Source organism: Anopheles funestus, chromosome 2RL, assembly GCF_943734845.2.
Source record: "Anopheles funestus chromosome 2RL, idAnoFuneDA-416_04, whole genome shotgun sequence".
In the NCBI taxonomy this organism is placed as follows: Eukaryota; Metazoa; Arthropoda; class Insecta; order Diptera; family Culicidae; genus Anopheles; species Anopheles funestus.
Genome location: NC_064598.1, coordinates 65206329 through 65224692, shown reverse-complemented (window position 1 = coordinate 65224692; position 18364 = coordinate 65206329). Strand labels below are relative to the sequence as shown.

Here is an 18364-nt window from a genome sequence, read left to right as displayed (position 1 = left end):
ATCAATAGCGCGTCCCTGTCAAGATGAATGGACATCACACCTCGTATACGACCAGGAAGTTTGCAAGAAATTGCTTTTAAACATCAACGGAGTGTTTGTTTTGTCCTTCTCCACCATCCAACATAGAGATTACTGGCCATGTATGATGATCGCAAACGATCGTTTATATGAGCAACGTTTTTATTCTATTTCCACCCTGGTGTGTGTGCTTTTTTGCAATGATCAGTGCAATAGCCCACTTGGCAGAAATCGCATGAGAAGGGGGAAATTTCTTCATTCTCGCTACCCCTGACCCTCACTTTCGAGCGATCGTACGACAAACTCTCACTCCACCACCCTACCTCACTCACACACGCTCCTATATTCTATGTAAACCCTCACCGCAACCTGGGTCACCAACCCACCCCACACCTGAACGGTCCCATACTCGAAGTGTTAGACAATTTTGGATCCACACTTTGAAGCCTGTCGAGGAGTGTGGCACTATATTGTTTTTTCGCTGTCTCCTTTCTTTCACTGCAAAATTGCTTTTGCCCTGTCTTTGGCGTATTCATATAAGTTTGGCCTTTGCTGGAGGCGGAGGTGTGTGCGCAAGCGTTATCGTGTTTTGTGAAGTGATTCTTTGCTCCGGTAAGTAATGTGAAAACTAGGGATTGCGATAAGTGAATTAATTCTATTCCTTGTGTTTTGTGCGTAGTGAATCCCATCGATTCGATCAGCTGATGGAAAGAGTTTGGCCGTGAAGCGGAAAAGGTGAAGCCGGAGTTAAACCGCAGGATGGCAGGACAAATCACATCGAGAGAGAGTGCTGAATATTCGACGTCTTGAGAGGTACGCATTTTAACACTCGAAATGAGTTAAAGAAAAAAAAAACAAAGTGTAAAGATTTCTCATGTCTCTCCGTTTTTTTTTCTTCTATATATTTACAGAAACCTCTGCCGAACATAGGAACCCCATCCCACCGTCCGCTTCGCAGAACGCTGGCAGTTTTTTTTACCTGTTCGTCGCATGATGAGCGTATGTGCAATAAAAAAAGGGATCGTATGTATTTCCTGGTAATTATTTCGTTCACGGTCGTGGTGTGTTTGGGACGAGGGTGTCCCGAATGCAGCAATAGGAAAGAAAGGGAAAGCGAGAAAGAAAAAAAGCGAAGGAAAGAACGGGACAAAATAAAGCTAATTTTTTGGCTTCCAGGCTTATTATAAATAAGCTTGGGAGCTTCCATGCTTGCAAGCTTGCATGCTCGTATGCAAGCGTACATACGCCCCGCCCCCTATACCCGATTCCCCCACCCCCGCGAACGATCCACGAACGAGGCTTACTAAGTTGCTAGTAAGCCTTTAATAAGCCGGCTAATAAGCCGCAATGTCGTACGACTTTTGCCAAGTGGGAGGTTCAAGTGTTTGCACCACGCGGTTCTGACTCATCATTTGAACCGTCCTTTGTGGAACGAAATCAAGTCTCTCACAGTGGCGATATCTCCAGCCCGCACCCACCGGAAGAAACTCATCGTTAGAAACCATAAAGCGTACACAGTTGGGGTTACATTGTTTCGTTTCCTCGTTTTGCTTTAATCATTTAGAGATCAAAACAAAGTAAAGAAAAGAAAAAAAAGAAAAAAATCACATTTTTATCATTCAAGAAATTCTTTGAATTTTTGAAAAGGATGAAATTTTGTTATATATGTTTGATTATATTCCATAATTAATAATAAACTGTAGTCCTTATTTTGGAAAACAATTGTATCAAATTTCGTTAAAAAATTATTTTACATTTCAACTCTTCAATCCTCCCATATGTAAACAGCATGCTCATTTGACATTCCATATCAATGGCACATGATTCTATAACAGTTTTGGGTGATTCGCCAACGTATGGGGTGTTTCAATATCAATGATCGCATATTTCATATTCGCCTGCGCGATTCCTGGAAGTGCGTTCTCCGCAGCCTATTTGCATTTCCATGTAGTTGACATTTAATTTCCATTTCATTTCATTTTTTAATAAATCAAATCTTTAATTTCAACATTATAATTTTTACATTAAAATGCTATAAAGAACACACATTAAATGACAACCTCATTAGTTGTACACATTTTCTAATTGCTTGCTGGCGAAACGAAGTAGTAAAGAATAAGAAATGATTTACCGGCCTGAAGTAGGAACAAAACTATTGACCTACATTACGAATCACGTACTACACAGCACCACTCGAGCGATGTTTGATGCCATGTTTGGAGCTTTTGCTATTTTGAATGGAACATAAAAAACATTGTGCCACATGGCGCGGTGTGTTTGCCTGTGTGTGTGTATGTGGTCCACGGCAAATGGTTTCACACACGGCACATTGCAATCTACCGTTCGTCATCCTTCATTATCAGGTGTGCGACAAGCAATCTCAGTTTCATGCCCAGTTTGCCAAGTTAGGTGGCCGTTCGTTGTGATGTTGATGATGTTGCCATCCGTTAGAAAAGTAGCTTAAGAACATTTTGACGATTACACCTGCATAAAGTAGGACAAACTGAAAAGCGAACGACCGCTCCCATGAAACTTATCGTTAAGCCCTGCAGTCATACTACTGGTGGCCTACTGCGACAGCCCTGTGTGGTCTAGGCGAACAAGTGAACGGAAGCCTTCTTTTTATCAACACAATCACAACGAGTACCAACAAATAAGAAAAGGGAACTAGAAGCGCCACAAATGCAAGGTGCGGAAATGTGTGCGTAATAAAAATGAAATATTTTCACGTCAACATAAACTTCACGCCAAAACCGTGGTGACGCTACCAGAGTACTACAGGGCACCAAATAGAACTTCATACTCCGCTGGGGAGAACTGAACCTTTTTCAACTGGACAAATCAAAAGAATACTACAAAAAAGGCCACGATTACGAAGTATGTACGGTATGTAGACAGGAAAAGAGATAAAATTGTGTGAGTAGCATAATTACCATATTTCCTCAAAAGTGGTTTAAGGTCGGAGTTATGTGCTTTACTGTTGCTACCTCGTTTACGATACGATATGGTTTCACAGATTATATATCGCCGAACTGAATAAGCCACCCGTTTACGGTGGCACATCATGCTCTTTGCGAACGGATGATAAGACTCATCATGCAAACAATGTTCCTCAAGCAGCAACTGAACAAGCAAATCGTGCCAGCTCATAAAAGTGAGACAAAGCCACCCACTTGGCAAAAGTCGTACGACATCGAGGCTTATTAGCCGGCTTATTAAAGGCTTACTAGCAACTTAGTAAGCCTCGTTCGTGGATCGTTCGCGGGGGTGGGGGAATCGGGTATAGGGGACGGGGCGTATGTACGCTTGCATACGAGCATGCAAGCTTGCAAGCATGGAAGCTCCCAAGCTTATTTATAATAAGCCTGGAAGCCAAAAAATTAGCTTTATTTTGTCCCGTTCTTTCCTTCGCTTTTTTTCTTTCTCGCTTTCCCTTTCTTTCCTATTGCTGCATTCGGGACACCCTCGTCCCGAACACACCACGACCGTGAACGAAATAATTACCAGGAAATACATACGATCCTTTTTTTTATTGCACATACGCTCATCATGCGACGAACAGGTAAAAAAAACTGCCAGCGTTCTGCGAAGCGGACGGTGGGATGGGGTTCCTATGTTCGGCAGAGGTTTCTGTAAATATATAGAAGAAAAAAAAACGGAGAGACATGAGAAATCTTTACACTTTGTTTTTTTTCTTTAACTCATTTCGAGTGTTAAAATGCGTACCTCTCAAGACGTCGAATATTCAGCACTCTCTCCGATGTGATTTGTCCTGCCATCCTGCGGTTTAACTCCGGCTTCACCCTTTCCGCTTCACTGCCAAACTCTTTCCATCAGCTGATCGACTCGATGGGATTCACTACGCACAAAACACATGGATTAGAATTAATTCACTAATCACAATCACTAGTTTTCACATTACTTACCGGAGCAAAGAATCACTTCACAAAACACGATAACGCTTGCGCACACACCTCCGCCTCCAGCAAAGGCCAAACTCATATGAATACGCCAAAGACAGGGCAAAAGCAATTTTGCAGTGAAAGAAAGGAGACAGCGAAAAACAATATAGTGCCACACTCCTCGACAGGCCTCAAAGTGTGGAACCAAAATTGTCTAACACTTCGAGTATGGGACCGTTCAGGTGTGGGGTGGGTTGGTGACGCAGGTTGCGGTGAGGGTTTACATAGAATATAGGAGCGTGTGTGAGTGAGGTAGTGTGGTGGAGTGAGAGTTTGTCGTACGATCGCTCGAAAGTGATGGTCAGGGGTAGCGAGAATGAAGAAATTTCCCCCCTCTCATGCGATTTCTGCCAAGTGGGCAGCACTGGTTGAGAAGAAGCACAGCCGTAACAAGCTTACATGATGCCCTTCTAAGCAATATGCTGAAATCATCTTGAGAATGCACTGCAAGCGATTTTGTCGGCGGTGCCAATAATCAAACGGAAAATATAATTATTAAATATAATATTAATTTAACTCGTACAAATAAAATGCCATTGAACTTTGACGTAAAACGTTATAAACGAACATTGATAAAAATATACAATGTTTGAAAATTTACTACTAAAATACTATAAATTATGCAAAATTCGAAATATTCGTCACCTCCACCACCGGCCTGGTCCAAGTATCAAAAACATAGGTTTTTTCGATTCCAAGAACGCAGTTTGTTGCAGTTTAAAAATGGTGTAACAGTTTAAATTAATCGAAAAGCGTTGTAACGTTAATGCACACTACATAGACTCGGTCAGCTGGAGGAGTCCTTAGAATAGTTCACATTCGATCGTCTCCGCCTGACACTCGCATCATCAAGCCCTTCAGGCGGATGAATCAACACTAGAGATGCGAATAATAACTCGTTAAGGGAAGTTGAACTCTGAATGAGTGATTGACATAAATGAGTTAATTCTATCTAAAATTTTGAGATCACAACACCTCAAAGAAACGTTGGTATTAAATATAAATAGTTTATAATGAATTAATTGACTCTTTCAAAAGGAATATGACTCGTTTATGAGCGTATTGTAACTTTCACATTCATTTTAAATTATTAGATATTTAAATTTCTTTGAGAGGATTACATTGCAAAGGAATTATATTAACTCATTGTTGAGATTAGAATTAACTCACTCATTGGAAAGATCTAATTCATTAATTCATTCATACAGCCATTCGGCGGAATGGCTATAGGCTAATGGGCCAGGTCGTCCGGTATCATTCTAATGACATAACGAACCCACCAGAACAACAGTTAAAGCATCGTACAACAAATAGAGATAGTTATTCTAACCATACTCGTATCTTCTTTCCGCACAGAAGTGACCAAAAATTCTTCTCTTCGCAAATGCATCTAATAGTCAGCTTTGGACAGAGTGCATGTCTCAGTGACGTAAGTGAGTGCTGCGGCTATAAATGCTTTATCTAGTCTCAGCATCAACTTCGATGTGTGAAGCAATAGATAATATTTGTTTGTATTTAAAAATACATGACAACCCTCTTTGTCAAAAAAATCCCTCAATTTTATACGTCTCCCAAGTGATATAGTTTGAGTCCATAAGTTGTAGCTATTAATCTGCGATCCAGTGCAACTTCCTTAATTGATGTTGCTTGTTCAATCTTCAGACTGTTCGTGATTGTGAAATTTTATTTGTCTTTACGGTTATTCGTCTATGAATAGTACGAGGTGAGTTCGTGTGTGCATGCATATAGGAAGCTAGGATCACCGTTCCAAATAGAACTCAGCCAACGATTCAGCTAAAGTTAGCTACAACGCGAAATCATAAATCATAAGGAGCATTGACACCAGAACGAATGTTGGACACCGGTCGTACAACCACAGTCACACGACCATCAACATAGACAATAGAAACTTGCATATAACTACCAGAGTCTAACATTATCCCAACCAACTCAAGATATTGACTAACGTCACGAACACTTTCCAAGTCAAGACCGTCGCAGCCCTCACGCGGATACGAAGGGAAAGAAGCTACCGCGTGTAGGTAATTGGGCTCGAACAGCAATTGGGATCAACTGGTGAAGTCAAAAGATGAAGAACAACGAAAGAAAGAAAGAAAAAAACATCCTTTTGGCGCATAACGAAGATCGATCAGTGCACGGTATCGTCCACGTGTCCAAGTAATTGTTGGGGAGTTTGTTTTTTCAATGCAGTGATTTTTAATTGCGCAACCAAGCTTAACAAAAAATGACACTCCAAGGAACGGAATTGGAATGAAGGAGCAAGCTAACTCGAAATAAACAACCATATTCGAATGAAACATTCGCAGACGAACATTGAACGCAAGTCATTAAGCATTCGATCGTTCCCTATGATAAGAAGTATAGCGCAGCAAAATAAACTACGGCCACTAGACGTTGGAGAGACGTGCTCTGGTATGCAAGATACCTCCGAAGTCGGTGTGTATTTGCGTAAATCGTGTAAACATAAGTTTGCGAATGCTTTGCGACAGCACTGGTGACATCTTTCATCAATCATGGAGCACGCTTTGCCAGTCCAACTTTACTCCCCGCTTCGCTACCAATCGACAACCATCAACAATTCCGGCCCCGGGTAACTGTTGCGGCAGATGGACTTGGGACTTTTCACTATTTTTGTACAAGTTTCCGCACGGATATGGCTAAGCGCTGTGGCCGTTCGTTATGCGGCAAATGGGTAAGTTCGTTCAACAAAACAAAACGAAACAAAAATCACTCCGCACCGATCGCCATACGGTACCGGACCGCAATTGGTTGCGCCCCGCGCTGTTTGGCGTAATGGAATGGAGAAAGTATTTCCATCCATAAAACATCCCTTTTGACGGTTTGCACGATTGCAAATGATCGAGTGAATTAATTTAGTTTTTTCACCCCTTCTTTTGTTCGCTTTGGATACATGCGAAGGTTGTGGTTAAGGTAGGTTACTAGTTAAAACGCGTAATTATCAACGATTTATCGGTTTTGGGTAGGCAAGAGAAAAAAAACAGTAAAAAAACAAAATGCCAAAACAATATTTCTCTTACTTTATTTTTACGTTCTACACAATTGGCAGGTTGTGTCTATTCCATCTACAAGTATTAGGTTATGGACAGCGAAAAAAAAAGGTTGATGGGACATAAAAAACAATAAGAAAAACCTCCACCGCAATGGTCATATCGTTATTGAGATAAGCTGAGCCGGCGCATACATTTTCTTCGACTGCGGACAAACCGGCAAACAATCGCTGCCACGATAGCGATCACGCTTTATCGTACGTTCGTGGTGTATTTGTGTCCCATTGCATCTGATGTTGGCAACAGATAAGCCATTTCGATACGAACGGGCAAAGTTTGGCTGCTAAGGCCAAGGTTTTTCATTTGCAGGGACAAGTGCCGTTTGTGAACTATGTCCATTTGTGAATGTCCCTGTTTTCTGTCTCTAAAGCTTCATTTGGAAATGTTTTTATGTATTCATCATTCATCACTGGGATGCTTCGAACTGCATCAGTGCAGCCAATGGGAAGCGATAAAATGCGTTCGTCAAACTGGATTCATTTTCCTTTATGTATATATCAATCTCATTTTTTCTTTCACAGCACGAAAATTCCACATTGAAAATTGAACTGATTTTCGTTCGCTTCGTCATAAAACCATAACGATATGAAAGTGCTGCAATGAAGGTGAAAGGAACGGATACCGCCCAAAAACGGAATCGTTTAATGACACCTTAAATTATCATCAATATCTTTTTTGTACATTTCACTTTTGAGCATTGCGGCAGTTGTTGCACTTTTCCATGGTTTTCGTTTCGTACTTCGGTTCACTGGGTTTTTTTAATTTATGCCAGACGTGTGGTAAATTTTATGGCATAGGAATAGGTGAAACATAAACCAAAGCTTATTTAAAGCGCAAATAATTTTAATTTAATACTTCTCTTAATTTCTAGTACATGTTCATTAATATTCCTATAATAAACTATAGAAAAATCTACACTACTGGCAATGGACAATATGAAGATAATTATGATTTTCCTTTTTGTGTGCCGCTATATTAGGTTTAAAGCAAAAATTCCTAATTTACGGTTGAAAAATTATGAGCAGAAAAAGAAACTTCACCTATTCAGTAAAAGAAATCTACAACCGCAAGGTAACACCCATCGTAAAGGTCATCTAATCTGGTACCGTCTAACACAAGTGATGGACTCCACCTTGGCACACCCCATTAGGTCACTAAGCTACCGGTGGAAAGAAGGGTGCAGTAAAACCTACTTCAGAGTATCCCTACCGTACAACAAATCAATCTAAACCCTTCCCAGTGGCCCAACCCCTTCCGGGGACTGATCTGATCATTGCACAAATAAAAAAGTCACATAGATAAGCGGACCGGTGATGCGGTGGGTATGAACGGTGGATTAGTTTGACAAAATTGTGTCCCTTTCCAGCTTTTTTATAGGTCACTAGAACACATGTTACTATTTTCTATCTACACGTACGATATAAATAGCGTCGAAGCAGACGCGTATGTGCGCCGAAAGAAAACATACTTTAATGTGTCGTGCTGTAATGGCAAACTATCAACGCCAGGAAGCACAATATTCAATGGCAAGACAATAAAGTTCAATCATTAGGCACACATCGGTGAGCAACAACCAGATGAGTCTCGAGTCCGAAGTGTGCGAACGAAGCTATTGAATTGCCGTGTTATACAACGCAAATCAGTAGAGCGAAGATTGTGCGAAGACCTGGAAGATCGTACATCTTACTAGAACCATCTAGTGCTAGGGCAAGTTGCAAATAATGCATTAACAACTTTTTTTGCTTGTTAACACATCGATTCTTTTCCATACATCAATAAGCATGAAATTGTAAATTTAATTTTATCTAAGTTAAAATTTTGCAACATCAGAAAGTGTGCTTAAAAATTAGAGCAGCTTATTGACTTCGTCTATTGGATTATTTTGGTGTATTTATTATTCTTTTTGTAAACTGCTTATATGTACCGGGGCGGCCCGGTGGTGCATGTGATAAACCACGCCAGTCCACACGGCCGGACCGGGTTCAAATCCCATCCGGACCGTCCCCCCGTAGCAAGGACTGACTATCCGGCTACGTGGTAAAATAAGTCTAGTAAGCCAGAAATGGCCGGCGTGACCTGTAAGGTCGTTAAGCCAAGAAGAAGAAGTTATATGTACTAAAAACATTCTCTTTCAAACTTTGCTTTTCTGTTAATATACTTCAATTATAATTTAAAATTTTTTTGCTTATCCCAAACACTTTAATTTTCTATGACATTCAACACAATATAGAATAATTCTACAGTGTGTTGCATAAATATATGAACGCATCCCTTTTAAGCATAAAACAAATCCTTCAAATGAATAATAAGAATAATGTTTTAGTAAATTACGTAAAGTACAGAAAAACAATCTTTTTTATATTTTTTAACATAAAATGTGGATTCCTTGGCACATCTATTTAAATATCGCTCTAAAATGCAAATGCAATCATCCCACTTATAACGAGCTGTAATGTTGTTTGAGTTCGAATGATTGAAAATGAGCAAATATCATTTATCTAATATAATTTGATCTGAGCAGCTTTTGACATTCTACATCAAGCCACAGTTTCTTCAATGTTTCAATTTTCGGCCGCGAGCTGCAAAAGCCAACCAAATGCGTTATTCGTAAAACTCGTAAAAAAGAGTACTCGTGATGAGGGGGATATACGAGGATTCAATTTTTGAAAGATTTATTCAAGTTCCCATCCAGTTACCGAAGCTACCCAGTTATGGATTCAATCGAAGTTGAATTTACGGAGATTACTCCGGACTTAACTCTGTATTCAGCTTCGCAGTAATTCGGAGTCAAGTCCGGATTACACCGGAGGTAAACTTCGGATTTTTCCCGGAGTTAAATCCGTTTTTTGTATATCGGAGTCGGACTGGATTCTTGAATCCACTCCAGAGTTCCCACCACTACGTTTACTATAAATTTCTAGGTTAGTGTACGTTTTAGCATACTTAGTGTTTATTGCCCACTTGCGTTATGTAATTCCGAGATCTATCTCTTCAAGATATTTTATCCACTAAAAGGAAATAATCGTATAGCTATGGTAAGCACTGTACACACAGTTTCCCCATGCTTCTCATAAATCTTAATACCACCGCTAGAATGTGGACCATAAATATCGTCTAAAGCCATAACTGTAGTAGTTTAAATGTTTCCATGGTTCCCATTGTCAGGGATGAAATGCAACAAGAAGTTGTTAACATTCACACACAGCGTCAAAGACAACGTGACTTGGAACCATCTTGTGCCGTGCAGTATGGCCCGAGAGTGAATGGATTTGTAATGTAATAATTAGTCTAGCAGCCGTTTTAAAAGCTAAAGCATGCCGTAGATATTATTGTGGCCAATCTTCTAACGGCGGTAAACAACTACTACTCCATCTTCATCATCTCGACCCGGAAAGAGGAGGCACACATGAACTAGTAGGCCATTCGTATCAGTTAAACAAAACTGATGAATCTCCCCCGCGGTCACAAAGTGGATGCTGGGATGAAAAATTACTCCAAAAACCAAACATTTCCTTTTGCGTAGACAGAATGGGATGGAATAACGTGGTAATAACATCTGCAGACGGCAAGTGCCAGTCCGCGAGACGACGTAACGCTGCTGCTGCTGCACGAAAGGAAAAATACTTCGAAAAGGAGTTAGGGTGTGACGCGTACTGTCTGCCGTACGCCGTGGGGTTCATTTTTAGAATCTCCTTGACATCGACACTTCGACAACGTCGTCGACCGGTAGAGCGTGGTACGTTTTCTCCCAATGCCAAATAGGGTGGCACAATACACCCAACTCTGCCGGCGCACCAGAGTATTGGTGATGAGGGTGACTTTTTGTTACAGTTAAAGCGCGTGCTTTTGTCGGCTACCCGTGCAAGCGCGTCCCGGTGCGGGCTAGAGCGTACGGAATGCTTCGAATTCCAACGCTCGTCCCATTTGTGCGTACGGGAAGAGTATGGATGGGGACTTTTGTTGCGGTGCTTTTCCTCAATGAAAATATTCCACACACACGCACGCACACAGGTTCGTATTCACATGCCGGATATCCGGTCGAATGTAGTGGTGGTTATGTGTGTGGAATGAAGCAGAAAAGTGGATGCTCCTAGCGGCAGAGCATAGCGCACAGGTTGGATACAGGAAAAGTGCCGAACCGCGTTTTTGTGTGTGAGTCTGTGTCTGCGTCTATGCGTGTCATGGCAACCAATGATGAGTTCGATGGATGCTTGCAAATTGGGTACAAATGGTCAGCACAACTTTCTTTTCTGCGTTTCCATTCAACGCTCTCACATAGGAAAATGTATACAGCCTTTCGTAAGATGACGAATCGCCCTCCATTCGGGAGTTTGCCTTTCTATTTCACTGCTTTGCCAATTTCGGTACTTGCGTTACCATGCTCTACAAAGGACTGCTACGATAGCGGTTTTCGAATATGGCACCAAGAAGCATTTTACACCGGCATAACATTCGCTCGTACAGCGACATGCTAAATGTCAGTCCGACCGACCGAAGCTATAAATTCGTGTCCTTAATCCAATCGTTTCGAATGCGAAACCTTTTTACTGCCTGGTGGCCAAGGGGATTGCCTTGAAACTAAGAAGGGAGAGAGCGAGCGCCGTTTGCGAATGTTTGCTTACGGTGTCATTCTTAAGAAAACAACAAAACCGCACCAACAAAAAACATCATTCGCGACAACCTTCCTTAATGGCGCGAGCTTCACAATGAAATGAATCTTTACGAAGGTATGGATTGGTTTTTGTTTAACATCATCAACTAAGCATATTTTGATATTTCATGTGCAAAAAAAGTCACACGAAAAATAGTCACTGCGCGCACATGCTCTTGACACTGATACGGCGAGCGTTTGTGTTAACAGCTTTAACGGCACGGTCAACCCTCGTTCTTCCCTTTGGATTTCGCTTTAGCCCCACGGGGAATATTCCATTCCCCGATTCCGCCCACTGGCGCTGCTGGCTTTATCATTTCCTTCATGAGATTTCGCCAACCAAGGAGTGGCCAGCTTCTTTGATTTTTCTTTTTACAATCAGCATCGTAAACATACGCTCGTACACACGCACACCAGAAACGCTATAGCGCCTTAAGCATACACAACGCATAAAATGGATTTTCCTGTTTAAATGTATTTTTTGTTCGTTTCGGTGTCTTGTTATGCTCTTTACGAGGCATGACAAGACCAGACACTCTACAAACACATTGGCAAATTGTTGATAAAGGAAACATCCTTTTTTATCCTTTAACAAAACAACCCATTCTTACCTGCGCTGTGCCTTGAATAGCAGGCGGACACACGAGAGTTGCTCGGGATTAATTAATAATGCAACACCGACGACGTCAACATCCAACGCCCAACACGTACGATGGGAGCCGTTCGCTCGGGAAAGTGTAGACACGGTAAAACGGTAACGGTACACACGCGAAACACTTGATCGAACATCAAACACCGTTTTCCATACAATTGGCGTCGGAGAATATATTTGAACGCACTTATTTTAGCAGATACAGGTGAGCCAAACGGGAAACAGAACACGGTACCGACGTGCACACGCACACACACTCACACAAACACACGTACTCAACTCAAGCGAACATTTTTCTTTCTTTTTCCGGCACCACACATACACAATGCTCACGCTACAGATTTTAACAACAATGCACATGCACTAATAAACATTAAAAGTATACACTTTGACGGGACAAATTAAAGCAGTCTAGGAGAAACAAACGCCTCCCGGACTGGACAGCACAGCAAAACGGGATGCGGACGATGTTGAAGGGCCGCAGTGACAAATTGTCGATCTGCGAATGTGAAGTTGTCGGTTGGTTGCTCGCTGTGTCCGTTCGTCGGTGGGATGAGGAGAAGGCGCTCAGGCTCAGTGCATCGTTCACGAAAGCATACGGCAACACCGAGCAACGCGTAAAGCAGGCCGGAAACGAAACACTACACTGTGAGAAAGTGCATTATTTCCACCTTTTCCAGAGCTAACACTTCCCACAGAGCGATAGATCCCACCGTTCAACCAACTTTGGAGCTGTAGCAACAATGGGATTTTGGCAATGGGTGCGTAAAAGTGCATTATAACAGGTGAGACCGATTCGAGCATATTGACAATTGGAGCTTTAAAAAAATAAGAATATTGTTTGACAGCTAGGTTTGTGAAAGCAAAAACGATAAGTTTCAAAGAGCCGGGTCTTGCTCATCAGTTGGACGTACAATGTAACGCCGATTTTTCGGGTGCATTTGGCACTTGGCAATGCAATTGAACATATTAAACCTGTCAGTAGCAAGCAAAAAAATATCCTATTCCAAGCAACTGGTCTACAGGAGTAGCCAGCAACTTTCGAGGCTATCTTTTTTGAACATGTTATCCAATATAGATGAACAAGTTTAGAACAAGTTATTGAATATCGATGCAATATTCTTTTGAAAGAAGAATAAAGGATATCTTTTTTATAATATAATCATTTGCAACAAATGCTTGAGGATCTTTTGTAACGCTTTTTATTCAAACTTAAACATGTGTAACATTTTACTTAAGCTTATTCCTTCTCGAGCCCATTGTCTCGAGTGCAATCCCATAGCATACAAATTGGTGCCATGGAAAGGTCTATGAAGACGCCTATAGCTGTTTTATATTTGTTAAAACTATAATATTTTAAAAGATATTTTCATTTATTTAAGATATTTTCGTAAAAGTATGCAAAAGTATTTACACTACCTAGTGTTTTCTGAATTTTGGTTCCACGGCTTTGTCTCTTTTGTTGTTCTTAATGAAAACGCTCTACCCTGTCTCTATAAAATATATTTCTTTTATTCGTATGGGAAAATGTTTCACGTCGATGAGACCACATCCTTTTCAAGTGTGTGTTCAATGCCACCACTCGTTCTTCGCGTGAGCTGTCAAAGCTGAATTCAATATGGCTTCCCACAAGCTCAACTGATATGATACAACCTTACACTATCCAGCCTTCGTTGTTTTCTGTAGCTTTTTCACGCAGCGACGACGTTTTTCTCCGCCCGGGACACAAGAAACCGCGTTTTCTCACGCATAGACAAAATTAAGTGAAATCTATCACACATCATCGTAAAGTGCAATCGCAAATTGTGCGAACATCGGGTGTTTTCATCCTGCAACGGCAACACCAACATCATCGTTTAGGCGTGGGTTCCAAGCTTGGGCTAGACCAGGAACATACATCGAAGGTGCCGCATCTTCTGCTTGCTGCAATATTCTTCCGATCGGATCGAGAATTGTCTTAATTCCGGACTGGTACTGGCGAAAAGATGAACGTCGAGGAAGAGGTGTTTCGTATTCAGAAAAAGCTGGGCAAAATGACTTCCCAGTCGGATGGATCGGTAAGAGTGGGTGTTTACATTTCCGGGGAAACGGGGAAAAAAATAAATAGCTTGTTCTTTTCCGTAGGGTGGCGAGATGTTACTGTAATTCTGTTGCACTTCTAATTTTGCGGTCAGGTGGTGCATTTTTACACCCAAGTTTATTATCCTGCTGTGGAATGAGCATCGTGATGGAAATAATAACCATGATGCACCCCTAGTTGTGCATCTCATTTCCCGCTCAGTTGGTTGATATGTAAAATGTTTTCCATGGCTCACTGACATGATGATGAAATGGAATGAAAGAACGGTGAGGCAGTACCGAGTGTTTTTCTGCTTACGGTTCAATTCTACCCAGTTTTATCCCCCCGGGGTGTTCTGCTTCGCAGCCTACGGTAGTTCTGACTTTTTTTTATTCTAAAATAATATCCTTCGGTCAAATACACGTGAGTGTAAGTTATCGTAAAAAAATGCATATCTGTTTTGCAAAACATACTGTTGCTGGAAAAGTATAGCAGCTGCGTTGGAGGTTGTTTTGTTTGTCTAGTTCCTCATTTTCCTTATTTCTTGGAACTTGCGATAACGTGCTGCGAATAGTTTGCACGTTTCGTTTTTGCGTAATCTTTGCCAAACTGTGGGGCGAGATGTTTCTCCTAACCCACACACTGCCTTTTCGGTAGCCTGAACAACGATGTACGATGTGAGATGTGTGTTTTTGTTCTGCACGATACGAGTGCGCGCGCGAAAAATATGTCCCGTGGTGTTTGGCGGGCAACTACTAGCAGCTCTCGTCGATTGAAGCTGACTTGTTTTTTCCCTATGAAGTTCCAATCAATTCAGATCGTAGTGTGCAAGTTAATCGGCTTGTCGCGAATGTGTGTGTGTGTGTATCGGTAAAATGCTCCACATACAAAGGAGGCTGTGTAATTTTGGTTGCTGTTTTTGCAACTGAGAATACCATGGACCGCTCTTTGTCGTGAAGCTCCTAACGCGAGCTCTGTTTGTATTGCATTGGCTGGGCAGAGGAAAGGTCTCTTCGTGAACCGGCACAAAAGCGCGCGCGCGCACGCACTTGCCATGAAAAATGAGAACGTAGAAACAGGCAACGCGCTCACCCATGCATCTCTTGAAAAGAGCGAATATGAGAGTAACCGGTTTTGCATCCAAAACAAAACAACACCCAAACAACTAAGATACGCGCATACATACATGTGCAAGGAAAAATGCATGCAACTGCAGAAGAGGGCGAATCGAAAAGAAGTATACTGGTCTACGAGTGCATACATTTGTTATGCACGCAAATTGTATAGTCTGTTGGAAATGGTACATGTCTTTTGTGACTAATAGAACCTTTCCGGAGCCCATATTTAATATAGATTGATCGCAACGTCCCATTTGGTTTTCTTGTCTATGTTTTCTTTTAGGGTCAAGAGCAGGCGCTTGATTTGCTGCGCGAGTTGCAACGATTGAATATTGATCTGGATATACTGACGAAAACGCGCATCGGAATGACGGTGAACGAGTTGCGCAAGTGTAGCAAGGACGATGAAGTGATAAGCTTGGCCAAATCGCTTATCAAGAGCTGGAAACGTTTTCTCGCCGGTACGCCACCATCGAAAGATGGTTCGAAGGATTCGTCCAAGTCGTCTGGCAAATCGTCGAGCAAATCGAGCAGCAAATCATCCGACGCAGGCAGCACTGGCACCGGGGGCGGTGGTGGCGGTGGAGCAAACGGCGAGAAAGCAAACAGTGGAAGCGGTGGGGCAGGAGGAGTTGGTGGCAACAAAAAGGATTACGAACGGGAGAAGGAAAGCAAATCGAAAGCACCTCCTTCCGGTGGCATGTCCTCTCAGTCGAGCAGCAATACGACCGACGCAGTGCGGCTGAAATGTCGAGAAATGTTGGCCAACGCTTTGCGCGTTGATGGTGAACCGCCGGAGGGTTGCCAGTCACCGGAAGAGCTAGGCGAAGAGCTTGAGGAGGCAATTTTTGTCGAGTTCAAAAACACGGACATGCGCTACAAGAACCGTGTTAGATCGCGCGTCGCTAACCTGAAGGACCCGAAGAATCCGAGCCTGCGGGCAAACTTCATTAGCGGTGCTATCACTGCCCAGCGGCTCGCCAAGATGACCTCGGAGGAGATGGCGAGTGATGAGATGAAGCATTTGCGCGATCGTTTCGTAAAGGAGGCGATCAACGATGCACAGCTGGCGACGGTGCAGGGCACCAAGACCGATCTGCTCAAGTGCGGCAAGTGTAAGAAGCGTAACTGCACGTACAACCAGCTGCAGACGAGAAGTGCTGATGAACCTATGACTACGTTCGTAATGTGCAATGAGTGTGGCCACCGTTGGAAGTTTTGCTAGAAAGGTTTGTGTCTTTTTTGATCGAGACGTGTCCAGCGTCTCCCGATCTACGGTTTCTTAACACTTCGGATAAGAACAATCGCTACTCGTTGTCAAGCGGCTGGTTGGGTGTCAAGACGAACGGCAAATTAAGCGTCTCCCTTTTTGGTACGATCGTATGCTACGATCGTTGACGATTATTAATTTCCTCTAACTACATGTATAGTTAGATGGTAAGTTCGGTTTTATCAAGTTTTGCTAGAAGAAGGATGGGAAAAGGCAATGATACACATTGGCGTTAAAATGTGGTTTTACAAACGTAGCGAAGCTTATGGCGCACTGCAGGTTGTGCGCCGTACGGGCGCTTAAGTGCGCTCCACAACTAAATAATTTAAACAGAATTTGATTTGTGCGATTAGGTTTAACTTGTTAGTTTAGAGAACATTACTGCATTAGAATTACACTCTTACAGTGAAATCTAACACAACAGAAAGCCAGGTTTTGGTATCGTTTTTATATTGAAAAGTTCAACACATGGAACGATCTTCTGTTCCCATTTACGTAATTCATTATCGAGAAGCAGACATCATCGCGTATAAATCGGTGGTTCAATGTCGTGGTACTACATAGAAGGTAGAATCATGTGAATGTGTTGGCGTTCCTATTCGAGATGAAATATCCCTTTTGAAGTAAAAGTCCCGTCAAATATAAAACAATTAGCAACCATACCATAAACCGAACTGTTTGCAATAGAAATTATAAAAAAAAACATTCACACAATTAAAACAAAATACCCGTGGGAAGAGTTAGCGATCTCAAAAGCGTCTGGTCAGGATGTACATGGCTAACGGTCCTTCTCGATGTAAGATGATGGATGAGGATAGCAACAGCAGTGTGTGTTCCCGTTTTTACGGAACCCTTCAACAAAATCACAATTCTTAGATTAGGAAAGGCAAATGCCGATGAGTGTGTGTGTGTGTGCGTGTGCATGATCGAGCGCGCATTGCAAGCTGCACTTTAGCACTTAGCAATTAGTAGGGAAAACTAAAGAAATCATAAATGTAATTGTGTATATAAGTAAAATGTAATGTTGCGTCACGTTTTGCTAGATAAAACAGCGTGCATTGTGAGGTAGCTTGCGTATGCGTGTGTTGTACCAAGAAAAAGCTGGAACGTGGGGTTTCACTTGCTGTACCCGTTGCAGCAACAAGGATCCGAACGTAGACAATCGTATCACGAAACGTTGCGAAAGATTATACAAAGATAAGAAACGTAGCAAACGTAATTGGGCTTTAATTTACATGTTAGTTCCGTTCCTTCTTTTTTCATCAGAAATAAACATTCTGTAAAGATATACGGCTACTTATACGTAAATCTAAACTTTTTTTCCATATTTACAATGTTATTATTTGGTGTGCATGCTGATAAAGTAGATTTTTCTCAAATGGCACGAGATTTTGAAATTTCTCCTTGGCGCCATAGCGCCACAGCGGTTAATAGCGGAAGCTTGACATTGGTTATACATCTGGGTTGAGCGCTTTAAATCACAGAAACAGTTGTTTAAATAAACCGTTACATTTTTCGGGTTGAAAAGGTTTTATTTTTTGGAGT

The 18364-nt window shown here is 41.9% G+C and overlaps 2 protein-coding genes and 1 long non-coding RNA gene across 5 annotated transcripts in view; 2 read left to right on the top strand and 1 right to left on the bottom strand.

Annotated features, from left to right (window-relative positions):
- Nucleotides 1–13154, bottom strand: part of LOC125765562 (serine/threonine-protein kinase GL21140) — a 29374-nt gene extending 16220 nt beyond the window's left edge. For 2 of the 3 annotated variants that reach the window (XR_007418565.1, XM_049430854.1), the window contains exon 1: nt 12332–13152. The gene's annotated coding sequence lies outside the window, so the exon portion shown is untranslated. Of the gene's footprint in view, nt 1–12331 lie in introns of all 3 variants that reach the window. The other variant, XM_049430855.1, reaches the window with a different exon arrangement.
- On the top strand, nt 512–1391 carry LOC125765612 (uncharacterized). Its single transcript, XR_007418568.1, has 3 exons — nt 512–630; nt 698–831; nt 930–1391. It is a non-coding gene; the product is annotated as an uncharacterized LOC125765612 (long non-coding RNA).
- Nucleotides 13155–14038: 884 nt separating the features above from the next.
- LOC125765590 (transcription elongation factor S-II) lies at nt 14039–18107 on the top strand. Its single transcript, XM_049430903.1, has 2 exons — nt 14039–14429; nt 15833–18107. Exons 1-2 carry the CDS (start codon nt 14358–14360, stop codon nt 16772–16774), a joined length of 1014 nt encoding a protein of 337 aa, XP_049286860.1. The 5' UTR covers nt 14039–14357; the 3' UTR covers nt 16775–18107.
- The last annotated feature ends 257 nt before the right edge of the window (nt 18108–18364 follow it).

What these genes read in the sequence shown, in the direction of transcription:
- LOC125765590 (XM_049430903.1), top strand. Translation starts at nt 14,358, where the DNA reads ATGAACGTCGAGGAAGAGGTGTTTCGTATTCAGAAAAAGCTGGGCAAA. An exon ending in CTTCCCAGTCGGATGGATCG is followed by an intron (nt 14,430 to 15,832) that starts GTAAGAGTGGGT and finishes GTTTTCTTTTAG; the next exon opens with GGTCAAGAGCAGGCGCTTGA.